The sequence below is a fragment of the Salmo trutta genome, chromosome 30 (assembly GCF_901001165.1).
Source record: "Salmo trutta chromosome 30, fSalTru1.1, whole genome shotgun sequence".
In the NCBI taxonomy this organism is placed as follows: domain Eukaryota; kingdom Metazoa; phylum Chordata; class Actinopteri; order Salmoniformes; family Salmonidae; genus Salmo; species Salmo trutta.
Window position 1 is genome coordinate 35823007 of NC_042986.1, and position 23021 is coordinate 35846027.

General features: G+C 43.2%; 1 protein-coding gene across 3 annotated transcripts in view; it reads right to left on the bottom strand.

The window, feature by feature from the left end:
- The window catches only part of LOC115168576 (plexin A3-like), a 154573-nt gene that overhangs the window by 57695 nt on the left and 73857 nt on the right, over positions 1-23021 (bottom strand). For all 3 annotated transcript variants that reach the window (XM_029723979.1, XM_029723977.1, XM_029723978.1), the window contains exons 5-8: positions 21387-21487; positions 9881-10004; positions 9221-9377; positions 8463-8562 (exon numbers count right to left, since the gene is read on the bottom strand). In XM_029723979.1, coding sequence (XP_029579839.1) covers positions 8463-8562; positions 9221-9377; positions 9881-10004; positions 21387-21487 — 482 coding nt within the window. The remainder of the gene's footprint in view (positions 1-8462; positions 8563-9220; positions 9378-9880; positions 10005-21386; positions 21488-23021) is intronic.

The window sequence follows — 23021 nt, forward strand, 5'->3', positions numbered from 1 at the left end:
CATCACCTTCTCGCTGACTTTCAATTAGAAATTAGCAATTCATTAGAGCCCTAAAACGCTGTTTCAGCTGCAATCAAAATTATGATTCTGATGAGACAATGCATCTAAGGAGCATGAAACACCTGTGATGACTAACACTGTCTAACCATCAACTACTGACCCTGTTTAACCATCAACTAACCATCAACCACTGACCCTGTCTAACCATCAACCACTGACACTGTCTAACCATCAACTACTGACCCTGTCTAACCATCAACTACTGACACTGTCTAACCATCAACCACTGACACTGTCTAACCATCAACTACTGACCCTGTCTAACCATCAACTACTGACCCTGTCTAACCATCAACTACTGACCCTGTCTAACCATCAACTACTGACCCTGTCTAACCATCAACTACTGACCCTGTCTAACCATCAACTACTGACACTGTCTAACCATCAACTACTGACACTGTCTAACCATCAACTAACCATCAACCACTGACCCTGTCTAACCATCAACTACTGACCCTGTCTAACCATCAACTACTGACCCTGTCTAACCATCAACTACTGACACTGTCTAACCATCAACCACTGACCCTGTCTAACCATCAACTACTGACACTGTCTAACCATCAACTACTGACCCTGTTTAACCATCAACTAACCATCAACTACTGACCCTGTCTAACCATCAACTACTGACCCTGTCTAACCATCAACTACTGACACTGTCTAACCATCAACTACTGACCCTGTCTAACCATCAACTACTGACCCTGTCTAACCATCAACTACTGACCCTGTCTAACCATCAACTAACCATCAACTACTGACCCTGTCTAACCATCAACTACTGACCCTGTCTAACCATCAACTACTGACCCTGTCTAACCATCAACTACTGACCCTGTCTAACCATCAACTACTGACCCTGTCTAACCATCAACGATAGACGACTGACACTGTCTAACCTCAACGATAGATGACTGACACTATCCAAACATCAACGTGGGATGACTGAAACTGTCTAACCATTAAAAATAGATGACTGAAACTGTCTAACCATCAACAATAGATGACTGACACTGTCCAACCATCAACGATAGATGACAGACACTGTCCAACCATTAAGAATAGATGACTGAAACTGTCTAACCATCAACAATAGATGACTGACACTGTCCAACCATCAACGTGGGATGACTGAAACTGTCTAACCATTAAGAATAGATGACTGAAACTGTCTAACCATCAACAATAGATGACTGACACTGTCCAACCATCAACGATAGACGACAGACACTGTCCAACCATTAAGAATAGATGACTGAAACTGTCTAACCATCAACAATAGATGACTGACACTGTCCAACCATCAACGTGGGATGACTGAAACTGTCTAACCATCAACAATAGATGACTGAAACTGTCTAACCATTAACAATAGATGACTGACACTGTCCAACCGTCAACGATAGACGACAGACACTGTCTAACCATCAACAATAGATGACTGAGCTGTCTAACCATCAACGATAAGCAGCACAGGCTGAGGTCAGACTCAACACATTGGAGGACGACAGAATAACAGGCGATTTTCCTTCAACCCTCGTTCCACTCTCATTTTGACCCCGTCTGCATTCCCCTCCACCCCGTCACCCCTCCACCCCTCCGCTCTGAAGCCTTTTGCATTCTGAACAGCGTGAGGAACCTGTACTTTGTCCCATACTAATCATACCCTTCCCCTGGAGGTTCAAATCCCCTTTGGAGGGTCTCAGCAGTCTGCTCATACTCACTCCCATGCTACACTGTACTGTATAATCTCTGACAGCAGAATGCTGAGCTGCTGCCTCCCTGTTGGTGGGGGAATAACAAAAAGCATTTCAGAGGCAAGCCACATATACACCTGGAAAATAATACCAAAGCATTTTTAATCCGGCAGGCTGGCTATACGTTGGCCATGTTAATACGATGTTTTGAGTCAGTGTATTCATGGAGATTTACAACGCCTGCTCCAGACATATAGTACACATTTTAGATTTGACATTTTAGTCATTTAGTAGACTCTCTTATCCACAGTGATTTACAGTTAGTGCATTCATCTTAACCACATATCACAGGCATAGAAAGTACATTTTTCTTCAATAAAGTAGCTATCAGTAGAGTCAGTACACCTAACTTATGGAAAGGGAATGTTAATGCCTGCTTTAATAGGAGAGCTATGAGTATCGCAGGCTATAGGCTACATGGTACAGTGCTGTCTTCCACTGCAGGAGGACAAGATCTACTGGAGATACTGTGTGTACATCAGCATGTCTTAAAAACTCCAGCAATTCACTTTGGTCTAATTTCAGTGAAGCCTGAGAAACACAGAACAGCTAAAACCTGAACCACTAATGAAGGGAGTTTCCTTCCTAACATCATTGCTTGGAAGTGGACTCAGTAGCCTATTGGACTGGTGTATGCGGAAACTAGTGTTAACGTTGGCTAGTTGGAGCTTGTTTCTGAGTGACAAAATGTGTAGATCTGACTGGGTTTCTACCAAATGTGAATGCCTTTGAAGAATCAGGTAAATAATGAAGACAGGAAGGGGAGAACTGGGAGGTGTTGCTGGGGAGACATGGGGAAGATTCAAAAGGTATCCCAGAGATTTCATAATATCTTACAAAAAATAGCTTTTGTTCTGAAATGCCTAAAATGCCAGGGGGTAATTTGGTAAAAGTGTATAATCAGTCAGACCCTAGTTTCAGAGCTAACGTCCTTCCCATTCACAGGTGGTCATTATTCCAGAAGATGGGAAGCAGCTCTTACGGCTGGGTTGCTAAAGAATTGTTTTGAGAAGAAGATGGGTGCCAACGTAGCAGGGCTGGGGTGAGTGAGCGCTGTCCGCCAGCAAACACCAGAGGGGGAAACAATTCAAGGGCTAAATGGTCCCACAGGGCTTTTGTGAAAAGAGGAAATCTGGCATAGGCTTCAGGCAGACCGCTCTGGCAAGGTAGGCCTCTGCTAGGTTGCTATGGCAACTGGCGAGCCCTGCATGGATTATGTTGCCCTGCTTCCTTACACTAGAGAATTCATTGTTGTGTATGCATTCTGTCAGCCGACAAGGACATGTTATTCTCTGACATAAAAACCCATTCATTTAGCTGCAAACAAATCATTTTTAGCATGTTTGGATGTGATGAAGAGTGAAGTTGCCAGACCACCGATACGTCTTTGCTTTTTCTGTGTTAACGTCTTCATCTTAAACTGTGAGGCATCATGCTAATTTAAAAACAATGGCAATATACACAATATTCTGTATGATACTCCATGTCATACACTCCTCCATGTTGAGAAAAAAAACCTCTCACACCCACGCCATCGACTCAGTGCTGAAGTGCAAATGCGCACATATGCCAGTAAAACGGCGTTGCTCCACAAACAGAACAGAAGAAAGACGAGACCTTGGCATGGAGCTCCGTGCTGAAGCTGAAGCCAGCAAGAGGCTCTGAGCAAGGGGCTCTGACTGATCCTCGGAGAGATGCAGTCCCATTGTTCTGCCTCAGCAAAGCTGTGGTCTGGATGTCTGCCTGGACCTGCACTACCCTACCCTGCCTGGCCCTACTCTGCCTGGCCCCACCCCACATGGCCCCTACCCTGCCTGGCCCCTACCCTGCCTGAACCCTACCCTGCCTGGCCTCTACCCTGCCCTGCATGAGACTGCTGCTGCTTCTGTTACAGACCGGGGCCATCTCAAATCATATTAGCTAGCAACATCTGGCCAGCCAGTCCTGGACGTTATCTGGTCCTGTGTCCAGTGGTCGTATGATGGATAACATGGAGAGTGGAAGAGGACATAACAGTGTCACTAGCAGTGGTGGAAAAAGTACCCAATTGTCATAGTTGAGTAAAAGTATTTGGTTTTAAATAAACTTAAGTATCAAAAGTAAATGTTATTGCTAAAATATACTTAAGTATCAAAGTTTAAATAAAAGTATAAATCATTTCAAATTCCTTATATTAATAAAATCAGACGGCACCCTTTTGTAAATGTATTTTTACAGATAGCCATGCTCCAACACTCAGACATCATTTACAAACGAAGAATGTGTTTAGTGATGATTCCAAGATGGCGTAGCAGTCGGACGTGTGTTGTGTTTGTCTTTGTCTTATCCCGTGTAAATAGACGTTTTTTCTTTTTTGCTCGTATATATTTGAATCTCACTTTCTATCTACGAACTAAATATACTTTCCTGCAACCCGCATCACCCAATGTGGTACGGATCTGCTATTTTTATCCCTTATAACTGGAACCTCCGTCAGGAGCTAGCCAGCTACTAGTCTTTGTTAGCCACGGCTAGCGGTCTTCACCTTTAGCTCGGACACCGCCAGCTTTTGCTCGGACAATACATGCCAGTCTGCACAGCGCAATATCAACCGAGAGCGTATCGGACTGCTTCTCTCTACCACATCACCGGATTCCTGCCGCTCTGAATCATTACACCGGATCATCGCAGCCAGCTAGCTGCTACCGAATGGCTACTGTTAGCTAACGCCTCTGTCCGAAGCAAGCACCAGTTAGCCTGAGCTAGGCCCATATACCAGCTAATTCTAGGGCTACAATACCTCTTTTGCCAATTGGCCTGGACCCTTTATTGTCGACAACGAGCCCCGCCAATCCATCACGACTGGTCTGCCGACGTAATCGCCCGATGTGGTCTCAACAGGCTTTTCCATTGCGATGTCGCCGAAGACCCATGTTCTTGCCCCGGCCCGCTAGATTTCTAAATGCCGTGTCTTCTGCTCGCCTAGCATAGTACTTACTGAACGGCTCCTTGACTCAGCTATGGCTGTTCTTTGGACCCTATGATCCCTCGGCTAAACAGCTGATGCCCCCTGGACTGTTTCAATAACACGGTACCTCATTTTGTTTATCTGTCGGCCCCAGCCTCGAACTCAGGTCCTCTATGTACCTAACTGACCCGCTCTGCCCATTCATCGCCATTTACCCGTTGCTGTCTTAGCTCTCCCGATCAACACCTGTGACTGCTTTATGCATCTCTCTCTAATGTCAATATGCCCCTCTCTAATGTCAATATGCCTCTCTCTAATGTCAATATGTCTACTGCTGTCTTGGTTAGTTTACCTCCACTTTACTCACATCCTACCATACCCTTGTCTGTACATAATGCCCTGAATCTATTCTACCACCCCCAGAAATCTGCTCCTTTTATTCTCCGTTCCCATCGCATTAGACGACCAGTTTTTATAGCCTTTAGCCATACCCTTATCCTACTCCTCCTATGTTCCTCTGGTGATGTAGAGGTTAACCCAGGCCCTGTAGTCCCCAGTACCACACCTATACCCCAGACGCTATCATTTGTTGACTTCTGTAACTGTAAAAACCTTGGTTTCATGCATGTTAACATCAGAAGCCTCCTCCCTAAGTTGGTTTTATTCCCTGCTTTAGCACACTCCGCCAACCCTGATGTCCTAGCCGTGTCTGAATGCTGGCTTAGGAAGGCCACCAAAAATTCAGAAATTTCCATCCCCAACTACAACATTTTCCACTAAGATAGAACTGACAAAGGGGGCAGAGTCACAATATACTGCAGAGATCTGTCATGCTATCCAGGTCTGTACCCAAATAGTTCGAGCTTCTTAAAAAGCCACCTTTCCAGAAATAGGTCTCTCACTGAAGCCGCTTGTTATAGACCCCTCTCAGCCCCCAGCTGTGCCCTGGACTCCATATGTGAATTGATTGCCTCCCATTTCTCTACAGAGTTCGTACTGTTAGGTGACCTAAACTGGGATATGCTTAACACCCTGGCCATCTTACAATCTTAGCTAGATGCCATCAATCTCACACAAATGATCAAGGAACCTACCAGGTACAACCCCAAATCCATAAATACGGGCACCCTCATAGATATCATCCTGACCAACTAAATACACCTCTGCTGTCTTCAACCAGGGTCTCAGTGATCACTGCCTCATTGCCTGCATCAGTAATGGGTCTGCGGTCAAACGACCACCCCTCATCACTGTCAAACGCTCCCTAAAACACTTCAGCGAGCAGGCCTTTCTGATCGACCAAGCCCGGGTATCCTGGAAGGATATTGACCTCACCCCGTCAGTAGAGGATGCCTGGTTATTCTTTAAAAGTGCTTTCCTCACCATCTTAAATAAGCATGCCCCATAAAAAAAATAAGAACAGATATAGCCCTTGGTTCACTCCAGGCTTGACTGCCCTTGAACAGCACAAAAACATTCTGTGGAGTACTGCATTAGCATCGAATAGCCCCCGCGATATGCAACTTTTCAGGGAAGTTAGGAACCAATATACACAGTCAGTTAGGAAAGCAAAGGCTAGCTTTTTCAAACAGAAATTTGCATCCTGTAGCACAAATTGTAAAAAGTTTTGGGACACTGTAAAGTCCATGGAGAATAAGAGCACCTCCTCCCAGCTGCCCGCTGCACTGAGGCTAGGAAACACTTACCACCGATAAATCCACGATAATCGAGAATTTCAATAAGCATTTTTCTAGGGCTGGCCATGCTTTCCACCTGGCTCCTACCCCAGCCAACAGCTCTGCACCCCCCGCAGCAACTTGCCCAAGCCCCCCCCTGCTTCTCCTTCACCCAAATCCAGATAGCTGATGTTCTGAAAGAGTTGCAAAATCTGGATCCCTACAACTCAGCTGGGCTAGACAATCTGGACCCTCTCTTTCTAAAATGATCCACCGCAATTGTTGCAACCCCTATTACTAGCCTGTTCAACCTCTCTTTTGTATCGTCTGAGATCCCTAAAGATTGAAAAGCTGCCGCGGTCATCCCCCTCTTCAAAGGGGGAGACACTCTAGACCCAAACTGTAATAGACCTATATCCATCCTGCCCTGCCTTTCTAAAGTCTTCGAAAGCCAAGCTAACAAACAGATCACCGACCATTTTGAATCCCACCGTACCTTTTCCGCTAAGCAATCTGGTTTCCGAGCTGGTCATGGGTGCCCCTAAATTGAAATTATTTCACCACTATGGCCTATTTATTGCCTTACCTCCCTAATCTTACTACATTTGCACACACTGTAAATAGATATTTATATTGTGTTATTGACTGTACATTTGTTTATCCCATGTATAACTCTGTGTTGTTGTTTTTGTCGCACTGCTTTGCTTCATCTTGGCCAGGCCGCAAAAAATACAAAAAATAATGAGTCCGCCAAATCAAAGGCTGTAGGGATGACCAGGGATGTTCTCTTGATAAGTGTGTGAATTAGACCATTTTCCTGTCCTGCTCAGCATTCTAAATGTAACGAGTACTTTTGGGTGTCAGTATGGAGTAAAAAGTACATCATTTTCTTTAGAAATGTAGTAAAGTACAGATACCCCAAAAAACTACTTAAGCAGTATTTTCAAGTATTTTTACTTAAGTACTTTACACCACTGGTCACTAGACGTGTACACTGTATGATTACCATTTCTCATTAGGTTTGTTGTTGTATTTCTCTGTCCCCAGTTGTCAGGGCTTTCTGAAGGATCGGACCAATACGCAGCGTGATCGTAGTTCCACATCTTTTATTGAATCGTGAAACCGAATGCCATATACAATAAACTTGAAAATACAAAACAATAAAGCTGTGACGCAGAGCAGGAAACCACACTACTCACAACTAACAACCCACAGCATACAATAAGAAAATCCCCTACCTAAATACGACCTCCAATCAGAGGCAACAAGAAACAGCTGCCTCCAACTGGAGATCAACCCCAAACAACACCCGACATAGAAACAGAAAACCTAGAACCCACAACATAGAAATACCAACACAGACTGTCAAACACACACCCCCTGTCACACCCTGACCCATCTACTATAGAAAATGACCTCTTACACTGGTCAGGACTTGACACCAGTACCTTCCATTTCTCGGTCCCTTCTTCCTGTCCATTTCTCTGTCCCTCTACCTGTCCATTTCTCTGTCCCGTTTACCTGTCCATTTCTCTGTCCCTTCTACCTGTCCATTTCTCTGTCCCTTCTACCTATCCATTTCTCTGTCCCTTCTACCTGTCCATTTCTCTGTCCCTTCTACCTGTCCATTTCTCTGTCCCTTCTACCTGTCCATTTCTCTGTGCCTAGTCCCTGTCAATTTCTCTGTCCCTTCTACCTGTCCATGTCCCTGTACCAGTTTCTGAAACTCATTGAAAATATTGACAATAAGCATGACTTTATGCCATCTATTTTCATAGCATCATTTAAACAACTTGACAAACAGCAAACGCATGACTACATCCACGTTCCAAACATAGGGCACCTGTTATCTGTCAAGCTTCTCTTCTACACTGAGGTGGCTACACAGCCCGGTAGAAATCATCAAAGAATTTCAAGTGACGGACAGAACCAATCAATATGTTACTTCACTGAAAGCTTCTCTGTCTTTCCTCTCGTCCTCAGAGAGATGAGAGATCATGGTAGATAGATACTTACGACTGGAGCACGCTGCAGTTGTAGTAGATGAAGTCAGTGGTGATGAATTTGTGCCCTGTCTCCTTGGACTTCAGGGAAAGCTTTAGCACTCTCTTGTCCCCTGGAATAAAGAGAAGACCCACAGTAAACCAGACAGCCTAGAGGCTCTGAAACCATTATCAGTCCAATTCCAGGTGCTATACCCCAGAAAAATAATGTTCTTCCGTCTAATTCAATAATGTAGATGTTGATAAAAATTTCTGATTGCTCCTGTCTTTTATCTACCATTTCCATTAGCAAGAGAAGTGCACTTATGGTCCAAAACAGAACCCTACAAACAGGCCACATCTCTTCTGCTAGTCAAATTATACCTGTAGGCTTGACTTCAAGATAATTGGCAAAACATTTCCAGTGGACTTTCAATAACTGCTACTAATGGAACTAAAAATGAGCCACTGCACTTTTCAGGTTCCCATCCATCAGTCCATCGGTAAGAGCATTCAGTTGTTTTTCATCATTTTCTGAAAACACATTAAGGCCCATGTTCACATGGCTCGGAACAACTAAAACCGGGTGTACTTCAGACACATTGCAGCTGTCGCCACCACTAGTTGACATAATACAATCCACTAAGCTGTATGGAACGATAGAGCAAATTTCACACAGTGATAAATACGATCATCAAAAAATAGAAACATATTATTACTCAATAGCTAGCACATTGTTTTATAACACTGAATGTGTACTAGATTTATATTAGTCTCTGATAGAAGGCTTACCGTATCCCTGTGTGAGGGAGGGGACATCTCTGAGGGAGGGGGACATACAGAGGACCTGCCCCTTGGCCAGTACCTCCCCTGGGCTCTCTGTCAGCTCTTCAAACACACATGTCACCCCGGCTGACAGGCTGGGCACGTTGACCACTTTCACACTCAGCTGGAGGGAGGAGAGGGGGGAAAGAGGAGAGCAAGAAAGAGGGAGGGTGAGATAGAGAGAGAGAGGGGGGGAGAGAGAGAGGGAGATAAAGGGAGAGCGAGAGTGGGGGAGAGACGGACGGCGAGAGAGAGAGAGAAAGGGAGGGAGGAAGAGAGAGAGAGGGAGGAAGAGAAAGGGAGAGAGAGAGTGGGGGAAAGAGAGAGGGAGAGAGAGAGAGGCAGTATATTATTTGACAGTTGGAGTCATCCCTCTGCGTATCCTAAACCAGAAATCTGCAATGACAGGTTAATAATAAGCCAGCTCCATATTGGTCATGTTGTGATTAGCTAGCGTCGTGTTGTGATTAGCTAGCGTCGTGTTGTGATTAGCTAGCGTCGTGTTGTGATTAGCGAGTTTCGTGATTAGCGAGCGTCATGTGGTGATTAAATAGCGCCGTGCAGTGATAAGCTACCGTCGTGTTTTTCTCTGGTGTGAACACATTTTTTTTTACATCCTGTAATTACCTTAGTGGACGTAGAGGTCACAGATATGTTGTTAGGTGTGACACTAATGTCCACACAGTGGTCTAGCTCTGTGTTGAAATGCTGCGGCTCGGCCCACTTCTCACAGGCCTCCTGTCTGGAACACCTGGGAGGAAACACATTGAGGTCAGGGGTCAATAATGATTACAACATTACATGCTGTTCTACTACTTAAAATGTCAGCTCAGTACAGTACACAGCCGTATTACCGGGTAACATTCAGCTCAGTACAGTACACAGCCGTATTACTGGGTAACATTCAGCTCAGTACAGTACACAGCCGTATTACTGGGTAACATTCAGCTCAGTACAGTACACAGTCGTATTACCGGGTAACATTCAGCTCAGTACAGTACACAGCCGTATTACTGGGTAACATTCAGCTCAGTACAGTACAAAGCCGTATTACTGGGTAACATTCAGCTCAGTACAGTACACAGCCGTATTACTGGGTAACATTCAGCTCAGTACAGTGCACAGCCGTATTACCGGGTAACATTCAGCTCAGTACAGTACACAGCCGTATTACTGGGTAACATTCAGCTCAGTACAGTACACAGCCGTATTACTGGGTAAAAATCCATGCACTCCATTGTCCAACAGAGCACTGGGAATCTGGGACAAATTCATAACTTAGGGAATAAGCTTTAGGTGTAACAAATGACTGAGTTGGCCTCAGTGAGCAGGTTGGGTATGAGCAGAAGCACACAAATGATACCAGTGTATATCATGAACACACATTTAGGAAAATATATGAAAATATTTTAAAAAGTACTACATTTGAAATATGCTGAGCCAAGCTGAGTTCAAAGTTGTTTTTGTAACCAACTTCCCGATGGTCCGCTGAATGCTGCATAGCAGAAACTTTTATTCTGATAATTGACCCATCGGGGTCTGGATAATACAGTTGAAGTCGAAAGTTTACATACACCTTAGCCAAATACATTTAAACTCAGTTTTTCACAATTCCTGACATTTAATAAAAATCCCCTGTCAGTTAGGATCACCACTTTATTTTAAGAATGTGAAATGTCAGAATAATAGTAGAGAGAATGATTTATTCCAGCTTTTATTTCTTTCATCACATTCCCAGTGGGTCAGAAGTTTACATACACTCAATTAGTATTTGGTAGCATTGCCTTTAAATTGTTTAACCTGGGTCAAATGTGTCGGGTAGCCTTCCACAAGCTTCATACAATAAGTTGGGTGAATTTTGGCCCATTCCTCCTGACAGAGCTGGTGTAACTGAGTCAGGCTTGTAGGCTTCCTTGCTCGCACACGCATTTTCAGTTCTGCCACAAATTTTCTATAGGATTGAGGTCAGGGCTTTGTGATGGCCACTCCAATACCTTGACTTTGTTGTCCTTAAGCCATTTTGCCACAACTTTGGAAGTATGCTTGGAAGTATGCTTGGGGTCATTGTCCATTTAGAAGACCCATTTGTGACCAAGCTTTAACTTCCTGACTGATGTCTTGAGATGTTGCTTCAATGAATCCACATAATTTTCCTTTCTCATGATGACATCTATTTTGTGAAGTGCACCAGTCCCTCCTGCAGCAAAGCACCCCCACAACATGATGCTGCCACCCCCGTCCTTCACGGTTGGGATGGTGTTCTTCGGCTTGCAAGCCTCCCTCTTTTTCCTCCAAACATAACGATGGTCATTATGGCCAAACAGTTATATTTCTGTTTCATCAGACCAGAGGACATTTCTCCAAAAAGTACGATCTTTGTCCCCATGTGCAGTTGCAAACCGTAGTCTATCTTTTTTATGGCGGCTTTGAAGCAGTGGCTTCTTCCTTGCTAAGCGGCCTTTCGGGTTATGTCGACATAGGACTCGTTTTACTGTGGATATAGATACTTTTGTACCTTTTTCCTCCAGCATCTTCACAAGGTCCTTTGCTGTTGTTCTGGGATTGATTTGCACTTTTCGCACTAAAGTACGTTCATCTCTAGGAGGCAGAACGCATCTCCTTCCTGAGCGGTATGACGGCTGCGTGGTCCCATGTTGTATATACTTGCGTACTATTGCTTGTACAGATGAACGTGGTACCGTCAGGCGTTTGGAAATTGCTCCCAAGGATGAACCAAACTTGTGGAGGGCTACAATGTTTTTTCTGAGGTCTTGGCTGACTTCTTTTGATTTTCCCATGATGTCAAGCAAAGAGGCACTGAGTTTGAAGGTAGGCCTTGAAATACATCCACAGGTACACCTCCAATTGACTCAAATGATGTCAATTAGCCTATCAGAACCTTCTAAATTCCATGACATAATTTTCTGGAATTTTCCAAGCTGTTTAAAGGCCCAGTCAACTCAGTGTATGTAAACTTCTGACCCACTGGATTCGCAATACTGTGAATTATAAGTGAAATGATCTGTCTATAAACAATTGTTGGAAAAATGACTTGTGTCATGCACAAAGTAGATGTCCTAACAGACTTGCCAAAACTATAGTTTGTTAACAAGAAATTTGTGGAGTGGTTGAAAAACGAGTTTTAATGACTCCAACCTAAGTCATGTAAACTTCTGACTTCAACTGTATATAATAATAATATATGCCGTTTAGTAGACGATTTTGGTCACGTCTGCTCCCCCCTGGCGCTGGAGGGCGCCAGGATGCCCTGCATCACTCACTCCTATCATCCATTGCGCACACATGCCTTCCCTCGTCATGCGCATCAAAGTTATTGGACTCACTCATCACCTGTTATTACCTCCCCTATATTTGTCAGTTCCACAGCTCTGTTCCCCGCTTCTGCATTAATTGTTTTTTGTCTTTGTTTTCTTGTATGCTGACGCTGTTCCTGTCTCGTTCCATGTCCGTTAGTTATTGAATGTTTTACTCCCCGTACCTGCTTCGTCTCTCCAGCGTCATTCCATGTGACAGATTTTATCCAAAGCGACTCTGTGCATACATTTTACCTACAGATGGCCCCGGGAATCGAACCCACGTGCCATGCTCTACCAACTGAGCCATACAGGACCACATGGATTATTGGAAACAATTGTTTCATATATTCCTATTGAAGCCAGAACATCTCTGGTTAATGATCAGGTTAATGCCACATAGCAGCCATTCTCTCTCTCTCATTGCAGTTTTATTTTAAACCTGCTATTTTCTGCTGTGGAAGAAAATGTCCTCTTTTTCTCCAAACAGATTCTAAGGAGCAGCCTGATATTAAAAACATTTATAACAGCAACCCTTTTGTTAGACATGGTGTTACTGTAAGTGTAGTGGTTAAAGGGGCGATCTGCAGTTTGCTACATTAATTTATTAACTTAGAAACTAATTATATAAACCCATTGAATCTTGAAGAATATAAATTGCAAATGTCTCATGAGCTTAGTTCAACTGTCGTACCCCATCAGAACCCAAAATATAAGCTTGTTTTACTCCAATGATTGTAAACAATGTAAATGTAAACAAGCACTGTATAGACTCAAAATATATAATTTTGATATCATGGATGGTCAGTCCTTTCATCAATAGCTCTGTTTATGAATTAGAGAGTGGTTGTATTTCTCCAGCCCCATCCCTCAGCTTTTTAGTGAAACAGTGGCGGAGAAACACTTTTTTATTGTTTCAACTGCTGATTGCCGCTTTAAAGGAAAATTCCACCCCCAAAACTATCTTCTGGTTTCGTTTCAATAGTCATACAGACTGTATTTCTGTATTTTAAAAGTTATATATCTTGATGGCTTGATTGAAAGTTATATATCTTGATGACTTGATTGAAAGTTATATATCTTGATGGCTTGATTGAAAGTTATATATCTTGATGGCTTGATTGAAAGTTATATATCTTGATGACTTGATTGAAAGTTATATATCTTGATGGCTTGATTGAAAGTTATATATCTTGATGACTTGATTGAAAGTTATATATCTTGATGACTTGATTGAAAGTTATATATCTTGATGACTTGATTGAAAGTTATATATCTTGATGACTTGATTGAAAGTTATGTATCTTGAAAACTTGATTGCTGACATCAAAAACATTTTGGGACTATATCAAAAATGAACTAATGATACAAATACCAAAAGATAGCTTTTGGGTGTAGTTTTCCTTTAAGCTTGACAGCTGCACTGAAAGTGGCTGAGGATTATCACCAATAAAAACTCCTGCTTATGCACCAACCAGCACTGTCATTTTTACAAAGTCCAATAAGCCACTGGATATTACTGCACACGACTAGGGATCATCTGACATTGAGACAGACAGAGCAAAGCAGAGTATCAGATAGAACAGGGTCGAGGATGACAGCACTACTTCACTACAATCTCCATTAACACCATCACCAAAAACTATTAAATCAAATACTATAAAGTGATGAAAATGTAATATAAGGAAAAATAAACATCTATGAAATATGAAGAAAAAAGGTCTGGCAAAAAAACAAGCCTGAAATGTATCACATGCCTACTTATATTATACAAGCTATTAAATGTGAGAAAGCAGAAGCAGTGAAGCAGAAATGGTGATTTGAAGGTTACCATTCAACTTAAGCGTGTGATAATTGAATCTGGATCGTCTGCGGAAGGAAAGTTCTTTTATTTTCCTTTAGAGGAACCACTTCTAAAAGAATTAAGAAGCCGCTGAAGTTCCAGGGCTGTTTTTCACCCAAGACGCAACACACCATTAATGATTTGTTTACTTCTAATTAAAGCCATATGTCTGGGGAGAGAATGGGGGTAGGCTTAATTAAAAATGCAGGGCCTAGCACCAGTCAAGACTGTTCTCTGTACAGTAAGTGGAACTGTGGTGTGTCTCCTCACAAGCCACCAACCATTCATATCACTGGGATTCTTTCTGCTGCTTTGTCCTTCAGTTCCCAGAAATTAGATTTCATTCAATTACACTGCAGGCCTCTTCCTAGTGGAATGGCAGATATGTGATTTATGGTGAAACGTTGTCCCCCTGGGGTGAAGGTCCCTTCAGCTGCTCTCTCTCTCTCTCCCTCCCTCTCTCCCTCTCTCTCTCTTTCTCTCCCTCTCTCCCCCTCTCTCTCTCTCTCTCTCTCCCTCTCTCCCTCCCTCCCTCCCTCCCTATGGCGCCATGAGAGAAAGCCAGGAGATCAAGGACCTGCATTAGTGAGGTTCATCTTCTGTTCTCTGTGGGGACAAAATGGACTCACCACATCTTCAATTAGCAGGTGAGGAGGCCTCTGTAATATATGATCAAGTGAAATAGGGCTATAAACTGTCAGAGGAGAATGTAGCGAGGTGCTAAAGGCCCGAGGAACGTGGGTGGGAGATTGGGCGGTCACATTAACCCTAAGAGAAAGGGTTACATTAACCCTAAGAGAAAGGGTTACATTAACCCTAGGAGAAAGGGTTACATTAACCCTAGGAGAAAGGGTTACATTAACCCTAAGAGAAAGGGTTACATTAACCCTAGGAGAAAGGGTCACATTAACCCTAAGAGAAAGGGTTACATTAACCCTAGGAGAAAGGGTTACATTAACCCTAGGAGAAAGGGTTACATTAACCCTAAGAGAAAGGGTTACATTAACCCTAGGAGAAAGGGTCACATTAACCCTAAGAGAAAGGGTTACATTAACCCTAAGAGAAAGGGTTACATTAACCCTGAGAGAAAGGGTTACATTAACCCTGAGAGAAAGGGTTACATTAACCCTAAGAGAACGGGTTAATGTGAGCATATCACTCCATTTCAACTAGAGAACAGCGTTCTTTTTTGGAAACTATTTTTTTCTCAGTTCAAATTGAGTCATTCCTTATGGCAATTCACCATTGCAGGTTTCATAAATTCTATTAACCTGCCCTCATTCAGTATCCATTCAGTATCCTCAAAGTCAAATGAATCCAAGGCTATATGTTCACACGATAGTCTATACCACATTATGCTTGATGAAGCAGAGTTTTACCTTGTTCAAATGATTAATTGGATGAAGCAGATGAAAAAAAGCCTTTCATAACACGTGTAAATGATCTAATAATAATGGCATTACATAATTCAAATGGGAGTGTTGGGGTTAACTGGGAAGCACTGGGACACAGAAACAGGATCAAGGATCAATTGAGCACATGAATTGATATTGGGGAGGGTGGGGCCGTAACTGCCACTAAAAGGGTCTGGGTTAATTATCTATTTGACTTTGATTAGTGAGAAAGACGACACACGAGACGATCAAGTCTGCTGAAGGGGTGAAACCATATTGAAAGGACAGTCACTTATCGCCAGCTTTTTTACTGTCCTTTTTACTATAACCTTCAACCACGTTAATCTGAAACACCGTCTCTCAAAGACATGTTCAGAATGTGCATTTGGGTTCTGCAAATGCTGGATTAAAGAAAGGCTTTTTTTCAAGACAGCAAACATTGCAACAGCAAACATTGCAAATGATAGTTTCACGTAATAAAAGTTGCTCTAATTAAAATAATGAAAAGAATATGCTGACAATCCCAGTTATATTGAAATGAAGGCAGAGGTACATCTTTTACCATACATTAATAACTGAACAGATAATGCCATATGATGGCATTTATAGAACATCGTTTATAGAACATTAATGAAGTATCTTGAGTAAGGGGTGTTTCCACAAGATAAATGCCACGAGACACTCTAACCAATGGCCCCCTCAACAGATACAGTAGCAGAGAAATACACAAAATAAGGCTGATTTGAATCACACTGCAAGTCCATCTTCCAGTTTCCTGTTGTTACCATGGACACAGACCATTTCCCAGGGTGCACTTAGTTTTTTTCCCCCTCCTCTACCCTGGCTCGACTAACATGATGGCTAGAGGCTAAAGAGCCCTGGGGGAATAGCAGACAAAGCCCAGACAACAACAGGTAAAAGAAAGGAAGCAGGTCAAAGCTAGTCTCCCAATCCAGAGTGTGTTTGGCTTTTTTTCTTTTTTTGAAGAGCCATCGCTCATGGCAACCCATCTTCCCAAGGGAAGGAGAGCTCTGGCAACACAGATTAAGAATTAAGATTTAACAACCCCCCAAATTTCCCTGAATCCTTTTTCGGAGCATCACTCCCATATGTGTCAAAACAGTAACATGACAAGCGATAAGTGCTTTGATATTACAGATCAGAGGAGCACATGGTGATACCCACCACAGCTTTCATATGAAAAGTCATAAATCAGGCAAATCATTCAAATTGATAAGTGATTTAAATGAGGTCTTGAGAGTTATGTCACATCGACGTACCAAAAGAAAGCTCTCTATCTGTGAAATGAGAGCAAGGAGGTGAATGGGGCCATTGCAGACATCTGTGGTAAACACTGAATTATAAACCAGGTCGTTTGGGTCCTGGATGTTGATTGGCTGAATGCCGTGGTATATCAGACAATATACCATGGCTATGACGCAAAAAAACGAATTACTGTTGTAATTATGCTGGTAACCAGTTTATAATAGCAATAAGGCACCTCAGGGGTTTGTGGCATATGGCCAATATACCACAGCTAAGGGCTGTATCCAGGCACTCCGCGTTGTGCCTAAGAACAGCCCTTAGCCTTGGTATATTGGCCATATACAAATCAAGCTTTATTTATCAAATCAAGCTTTATTTATACAGCACATTTATAGAGCTTTATTTATACAGACATGGAATGCAATGCAATGTGCTTTACAGGAAATAAAATAAATGAAAACAATTAAATAAAAGCGGAAATATTTACTACACAACAAACAAAAGAATGACACAAACTGAACAACTAAAAAGCACCCTGAGGAAAATCAAAGCTAAAAAAAATGTGTTTTAAGATCTCTTTGAAATATTTCCACAGTTTCGGCCCCCCTCAGGTTCTCTGGCAGGCTATTCCAGAGGCTGGGGGCATAGTAACTAAAGGCTGCCTCTCCATGCCTCTTGGTCCCCCTCAGGTTCTCAGGCAGGCTATTCCAGAGGCTGGGGGCGTAGTAACTAAAGGCTGCCTCTCCATGCCTCTTGGTCCTAGACTTTGGGATAGTTATAAGGCCAGTACCAGAAGACCTGAGGGACCTACTGGGTACAGAACTTAAAAGCATGTCTGATGTGTTGGGGTGCACAATCGTGGATTGATTTAAAAACTAATAGAAGAATTCTAAAACTCACAGGCAGCCAGTGCCAAGACTTTAAAACCGGTGTAATGTCTGTTCTCTGTCTGGTCTTGGTCAGTAGCCGTGGTGCAGCATTCTGTAGGTTTTGCAGTTGAGCAATGGCTTTCTTGGGTTGACCAGACAGGAGAGCATTACAGTAGTCAAACTTGCTTGTAATAAAATAATGGATGAGTCTCTCTGTATCAGCCTGAGAGAGAAACGGCCACACCGTGGCAATGTCAGGCAGTTGGACCACACCCCCTCTGGCATTATTGTTTAATGTAATTCCACTGAGGTAGCTACCTCATGGTCAAAAAAGCTATATCCCCACAGGGGAATAACCAACATCATAAAGGTCAGTATGCTTTACAAAAGTCAGTATATTATTAGTTTAATTTCTGGACCTGTGACTACATCCACTGGCCTAGAAAAGGTCATATCGAAGATATTGAAGAAACCACATTGAGTTTTAGTAGTCTGGTCAGAAACCCGAAAAAATGAAACACAATCTAAAGTTAAGCACCAAGTAAAGTGTATGCTGTCTGAAAACGTGGCTCATTGACTGGGCTTGAATAGGAGATGCCCATTGTGGTCCATGGAAGCGAGTCATTGGAGTCATTTGAGCTACCTCCTGTACATGATTGAGCAATCTGAGGTTGCCTGGCCTGCATCTTGCTAGGATGAACAATACCCTGCTCTCTGTTTCTCATGAGCCCCAACATTCAGATTCCACTGATCATTTTTTATTTATTTATTTTTTATTTCACCTTTATTTAACCAGGTAGGCAAGTTGAGAACAAGTTCTCATTTACAATTGCGACCTGGCCAAGATAAAGCAAAGCAGTTCGACAACATACAAAAACACAGAGTTACACATGGAGTAAAACAACATACAATCAATGATGCAGTAGAAAAAAAAATAAGACTATATACAATGTGAGCAAATGATGTGAGATAATGGAGGTAAAGGCAAAAAAAAAAATGCCATGGTGGCAAAGTAAATAAAGTATGGCAAGAAAAAACACTGGAATGGTAGATTTGTAGTTTGAAGAAAGTTAAAAGTTAAAATATAAATAATATGGTGCAAAGGAGCAAAATAAATAAAATAAATAAATACAGTAGGGGAAAAGGTAGTAGTTTGGGCTCAATTAAAGATGGGCTATGTACAGGTGCAGAGATCTGTGAGCTGCTCTGACAGCTGGTGCTTAAAGCTAGTGAGGGAGATAAGTGTTTCCAGTTTTAGAGATTTTTGTAGTTCGTTCCAATCATTGGCAGCTGAGAACTGGAAGGAGAGACGACCAAAGGAGGAGTTGGCTTTAGGGGTGACCAGAGAGATATACCTGCTGGAGCGCGTGTGACCTGACCTGAGTGTATGTGTGTTGTCCCACAGAACAAATGTCACCCATCTCAATCTGACTCAATCAACATCCCTTTGTTTCTCTGTTTAAGCATCAGTGGGGTTCAAGTAGACGGCCGGACAGACAGCCGGACAGACAGACAGACAGCCTGACAGACAGACAGACAGCCTGACAGACAGACAGACAGCCTGACAGACAGACAGACAGACAGACAGCCTGACAGACAGCCTGACAGACAGCCTGACAGACAGCCTGACAGACAGCCTGACAGACAGCCTGACAGACAGACAGACAGACAGCCTGACAGACAGCCTGACAGACAGACAGACAGCCTGACAGACAGACAGACAGACAGCCTGACAGACAGCCTGACAGACAGCCTGACAGACAGACAGACAGACAGACAGCCTGACAGACAGCCTGACAGACAGCCTGACAGACAGACAGACAGCCTGACAGACAGACAGACAGCCTGACAGACAGACAGACAGACAGACAGACAGACAGACAGACAGACAGACAGACAGACAGACAGACAGACAGACAGACAGACAGACAGACAGACAGACAGACAGCCAGCAGGTTGAAGCCACATAAAGGTGCTGAACCGAAGAGGATGGAAATAGAAGAGGATTGTGTCATTCTGGGATGTCGCTTCACCAGAGAGGAACAGAGGTTTGACATGTGGATCGGGCACAATTTAGCCATTCTATCTTCTCATCACTTTGCCTTATCTCACACTAATTGTGCTGTGCAGTGGTTGTCACAAGTTTGTGTAAAAAAAAACATTTGCGCGGAATACTGCATTGCTATGCAGAGAAATATCATTTTCAAACTACTTTGGCAAAAATCTATGCAAATTATTCCATTATCAGTCCCAGATTCTAATCTTAATTAAATATTGTTATCATGATAAAGGACTGAATGAAAATTCCACAATGGTCGTCATTGAGGTCCTAGGCTCCGAAAAATGTTTTCATCTACCTCTGAACATTATCTAGATATGCAACACAGGGGAAATATTGGACTGCTGACACCAGGCCTTGGTGTGAGAAATGTCACATAATGAAACAATTTTAGGACTTTCTATAATTCATATAAAACCCATGGCTTGCTGTTTAAAAGGCATGTGCTTCAATTTCCTGTCCCCTTTATTTCCCTACCTTTAGAATTACTTTGTTTTTCCATTAATCATGGCCTATGTCAGAGAAAGCCCCTCCATATTGTGGCCATTACACTCGATAAAGGGTACACTATACAGCCACACATGCTTCCCCCTTCGCAGGCTCCCCTTCTCCCCCGTGACAGGACACAGCACTCTCTCATGATGTTCTCAGCCAATTCATTTATAGTGGGACTGGAGGACAAATGTGCCTGATGACAAGTGAGGGAGTGAGGGAGGAGTGGCAGAGGGCCAGCAATATCCAGACATTTCCTGAGCTCCGACCTACCAGCTGCTGCCTAAGGGTCAGCCCAAAAGGGTCAACAGGAAGGAGCACATTTGGGGCAGCTGTCACCTGTCACTTCCTGTGTGGAGCGGACTGGAGCAGACCAGGTGGACTGGGTGACAGCAGGCAGCTTCCCACTAGTTTGGCTGAACCCCGAACCTCTCAGTGGTCCATTAAAAGTTCAGAATGTACAGGATGTATTACTGTTACTTTCCAACAGCATCTGGCCTCCCGATGTTTAACAGAGCCCATTTTATTCTCCCTTTGATTGGTATCAAAACGTCACCTTGGAAATCCGTGCAGCTGTTCAGGAATCAATTCATTCTCATATAGTTGGTATCGACTGAGACAACTTAATCACATTTTACATTTACATTTTAGTCATTTAGCAGACGCTCTTATCCAGAGCGACTTACAGTAGTGAATGCATACATTTCATACATTTTTTTTTTTTCTGTGCTGGCCCCCCCGTGGGAATCGAACCCACAACCCTGGCGTTGCAAACACCACGCTCTACCAACTGAGCTACAGGGAAGGCTACACTAAAACAACCACGCTATTTGATTTCCCAGTAAGTTCATCTACCCACAGAGAAGATAAGAGCATATGTAAAGTGAGCCACTTACTTGTTGTGAAGTACACACCATCCACAGTGTGGGTCTCCAGAGCCCAGACAGGTTTTACAGGTGGTGTACTGGTCACAGCTCTCCACAGGTAACCGGCTCACCTGCAGAACACAACTGAGCTTATCATCTTTATTCAACACACTTTCAGACTCACACTGTTCACTGTGCTTTCCTCACCTTCTCAACCTGTTTTACGCATACAGATGCGTCGCCAGGGTCAAACAAATCTAAATCCCAGGCGTAACCATGAATTTGTCATGATAGCGTTTAGTTTACGTAAGGTATGAAATTCAACAGAAAGTGGAAATGTATTGCTCACAATTTGAATGAGTTTTGGGACACATCCGTGCTTCAAGGACTAAATCATTTCCTGACACGAGGTCTGAATCCATTTATTAAACTGCAGTGATAGAGAGAGTGGGTCAGTTCACCAGTGTTGGTAAACATTTCAAAACCTTTAGCGCTAGACGACTTATTCAACATATCACCCAGGGCTTATAGATGGCAACTTAGAGTGACAAAGTGCAGACTCAGCGGGGAGCGTCATTTACGCTCGTTCCCTCGTCGTAAACATGCACAGTCTAATGGGTTGCCTTGAACGATGGATTTAAATAAAAAATGTATTCTGTTTTGAGTGATCTTCCCCCTCCCTTTGGCAGTAAGTGAAGACCAGATGTCACAGGGCAATGTACCACAGGTTCTCTTTCTCTGCATGCTAATCCTGTGCCCTTAAAGGACATGGACAAAAATCTCCTCACAGCTTTCACCGCAGATCTCCTAAAGTGCTGAAATGCTTACTCTGAGAGGACCTAACCTTTGATTGTCTTTAAAAATGAATTTTGTAAGAGAGAAAAACACAATCCCGCCCAAAAGGGTTGTGGCGTTGCCTTTCAAGTTGCTGTTGCTGGTGAGTTCCTGGTTCCTGGCACTGCTGCAGTGGAGAATGCTACTAGCATTAGCACTAACCGCTAACCCTGGCAGGCCCTGCCTCTCTGCCTCTGTCTCCAGTGTCAGGGAGTCAGGCCGCAGGCTGTGGGTGGGCGAGGTGTTATGCCGAGCGCTGCGCTTCCTGTCCCATGCTAATTTATGCTGCAAAGTGCCAGCGCGTAAACACACCATCCCACCACCGACACCGTTTTATAATCCTCTGCCCTCAAGTCTGTGTCTCTGGCACGATGCTCGGTTCGGCTCACAACATCCCACAACGTCCTTGCGGACAGACAGCTCACAAAGGGATGGAATTAAACAAGTCAACTCTGAAGTGGAGGTCGATTCAAGAGACTAAAATCAAACATTTCATTAGATGGATAATGAAGCAGGCTACCCACTGAAGACTATGTTCTAAGCTCATATCTCTTCATGTATAATCATGATGGTGTAACATTATACACTGAGTGTACAAAACATTAGGAACACCTGCTCTTTCCATGACAGATTGACCAGGTGAATCCAGGTGAAAGCTATGATCCCTTATTGATGTCACCTGTTAAATCCACTTCAATCAGTGTAGATGAAGGGGAGCAGACAGGTTAAAGAAGGATTTTTAAGCCTGGAGACAACTGAGACATGGATTGTTTATGTGTGCCGTTCAGAGGGTGAATGGGCAAGACAAAAGATTTAAGTGCTTTTGAACGG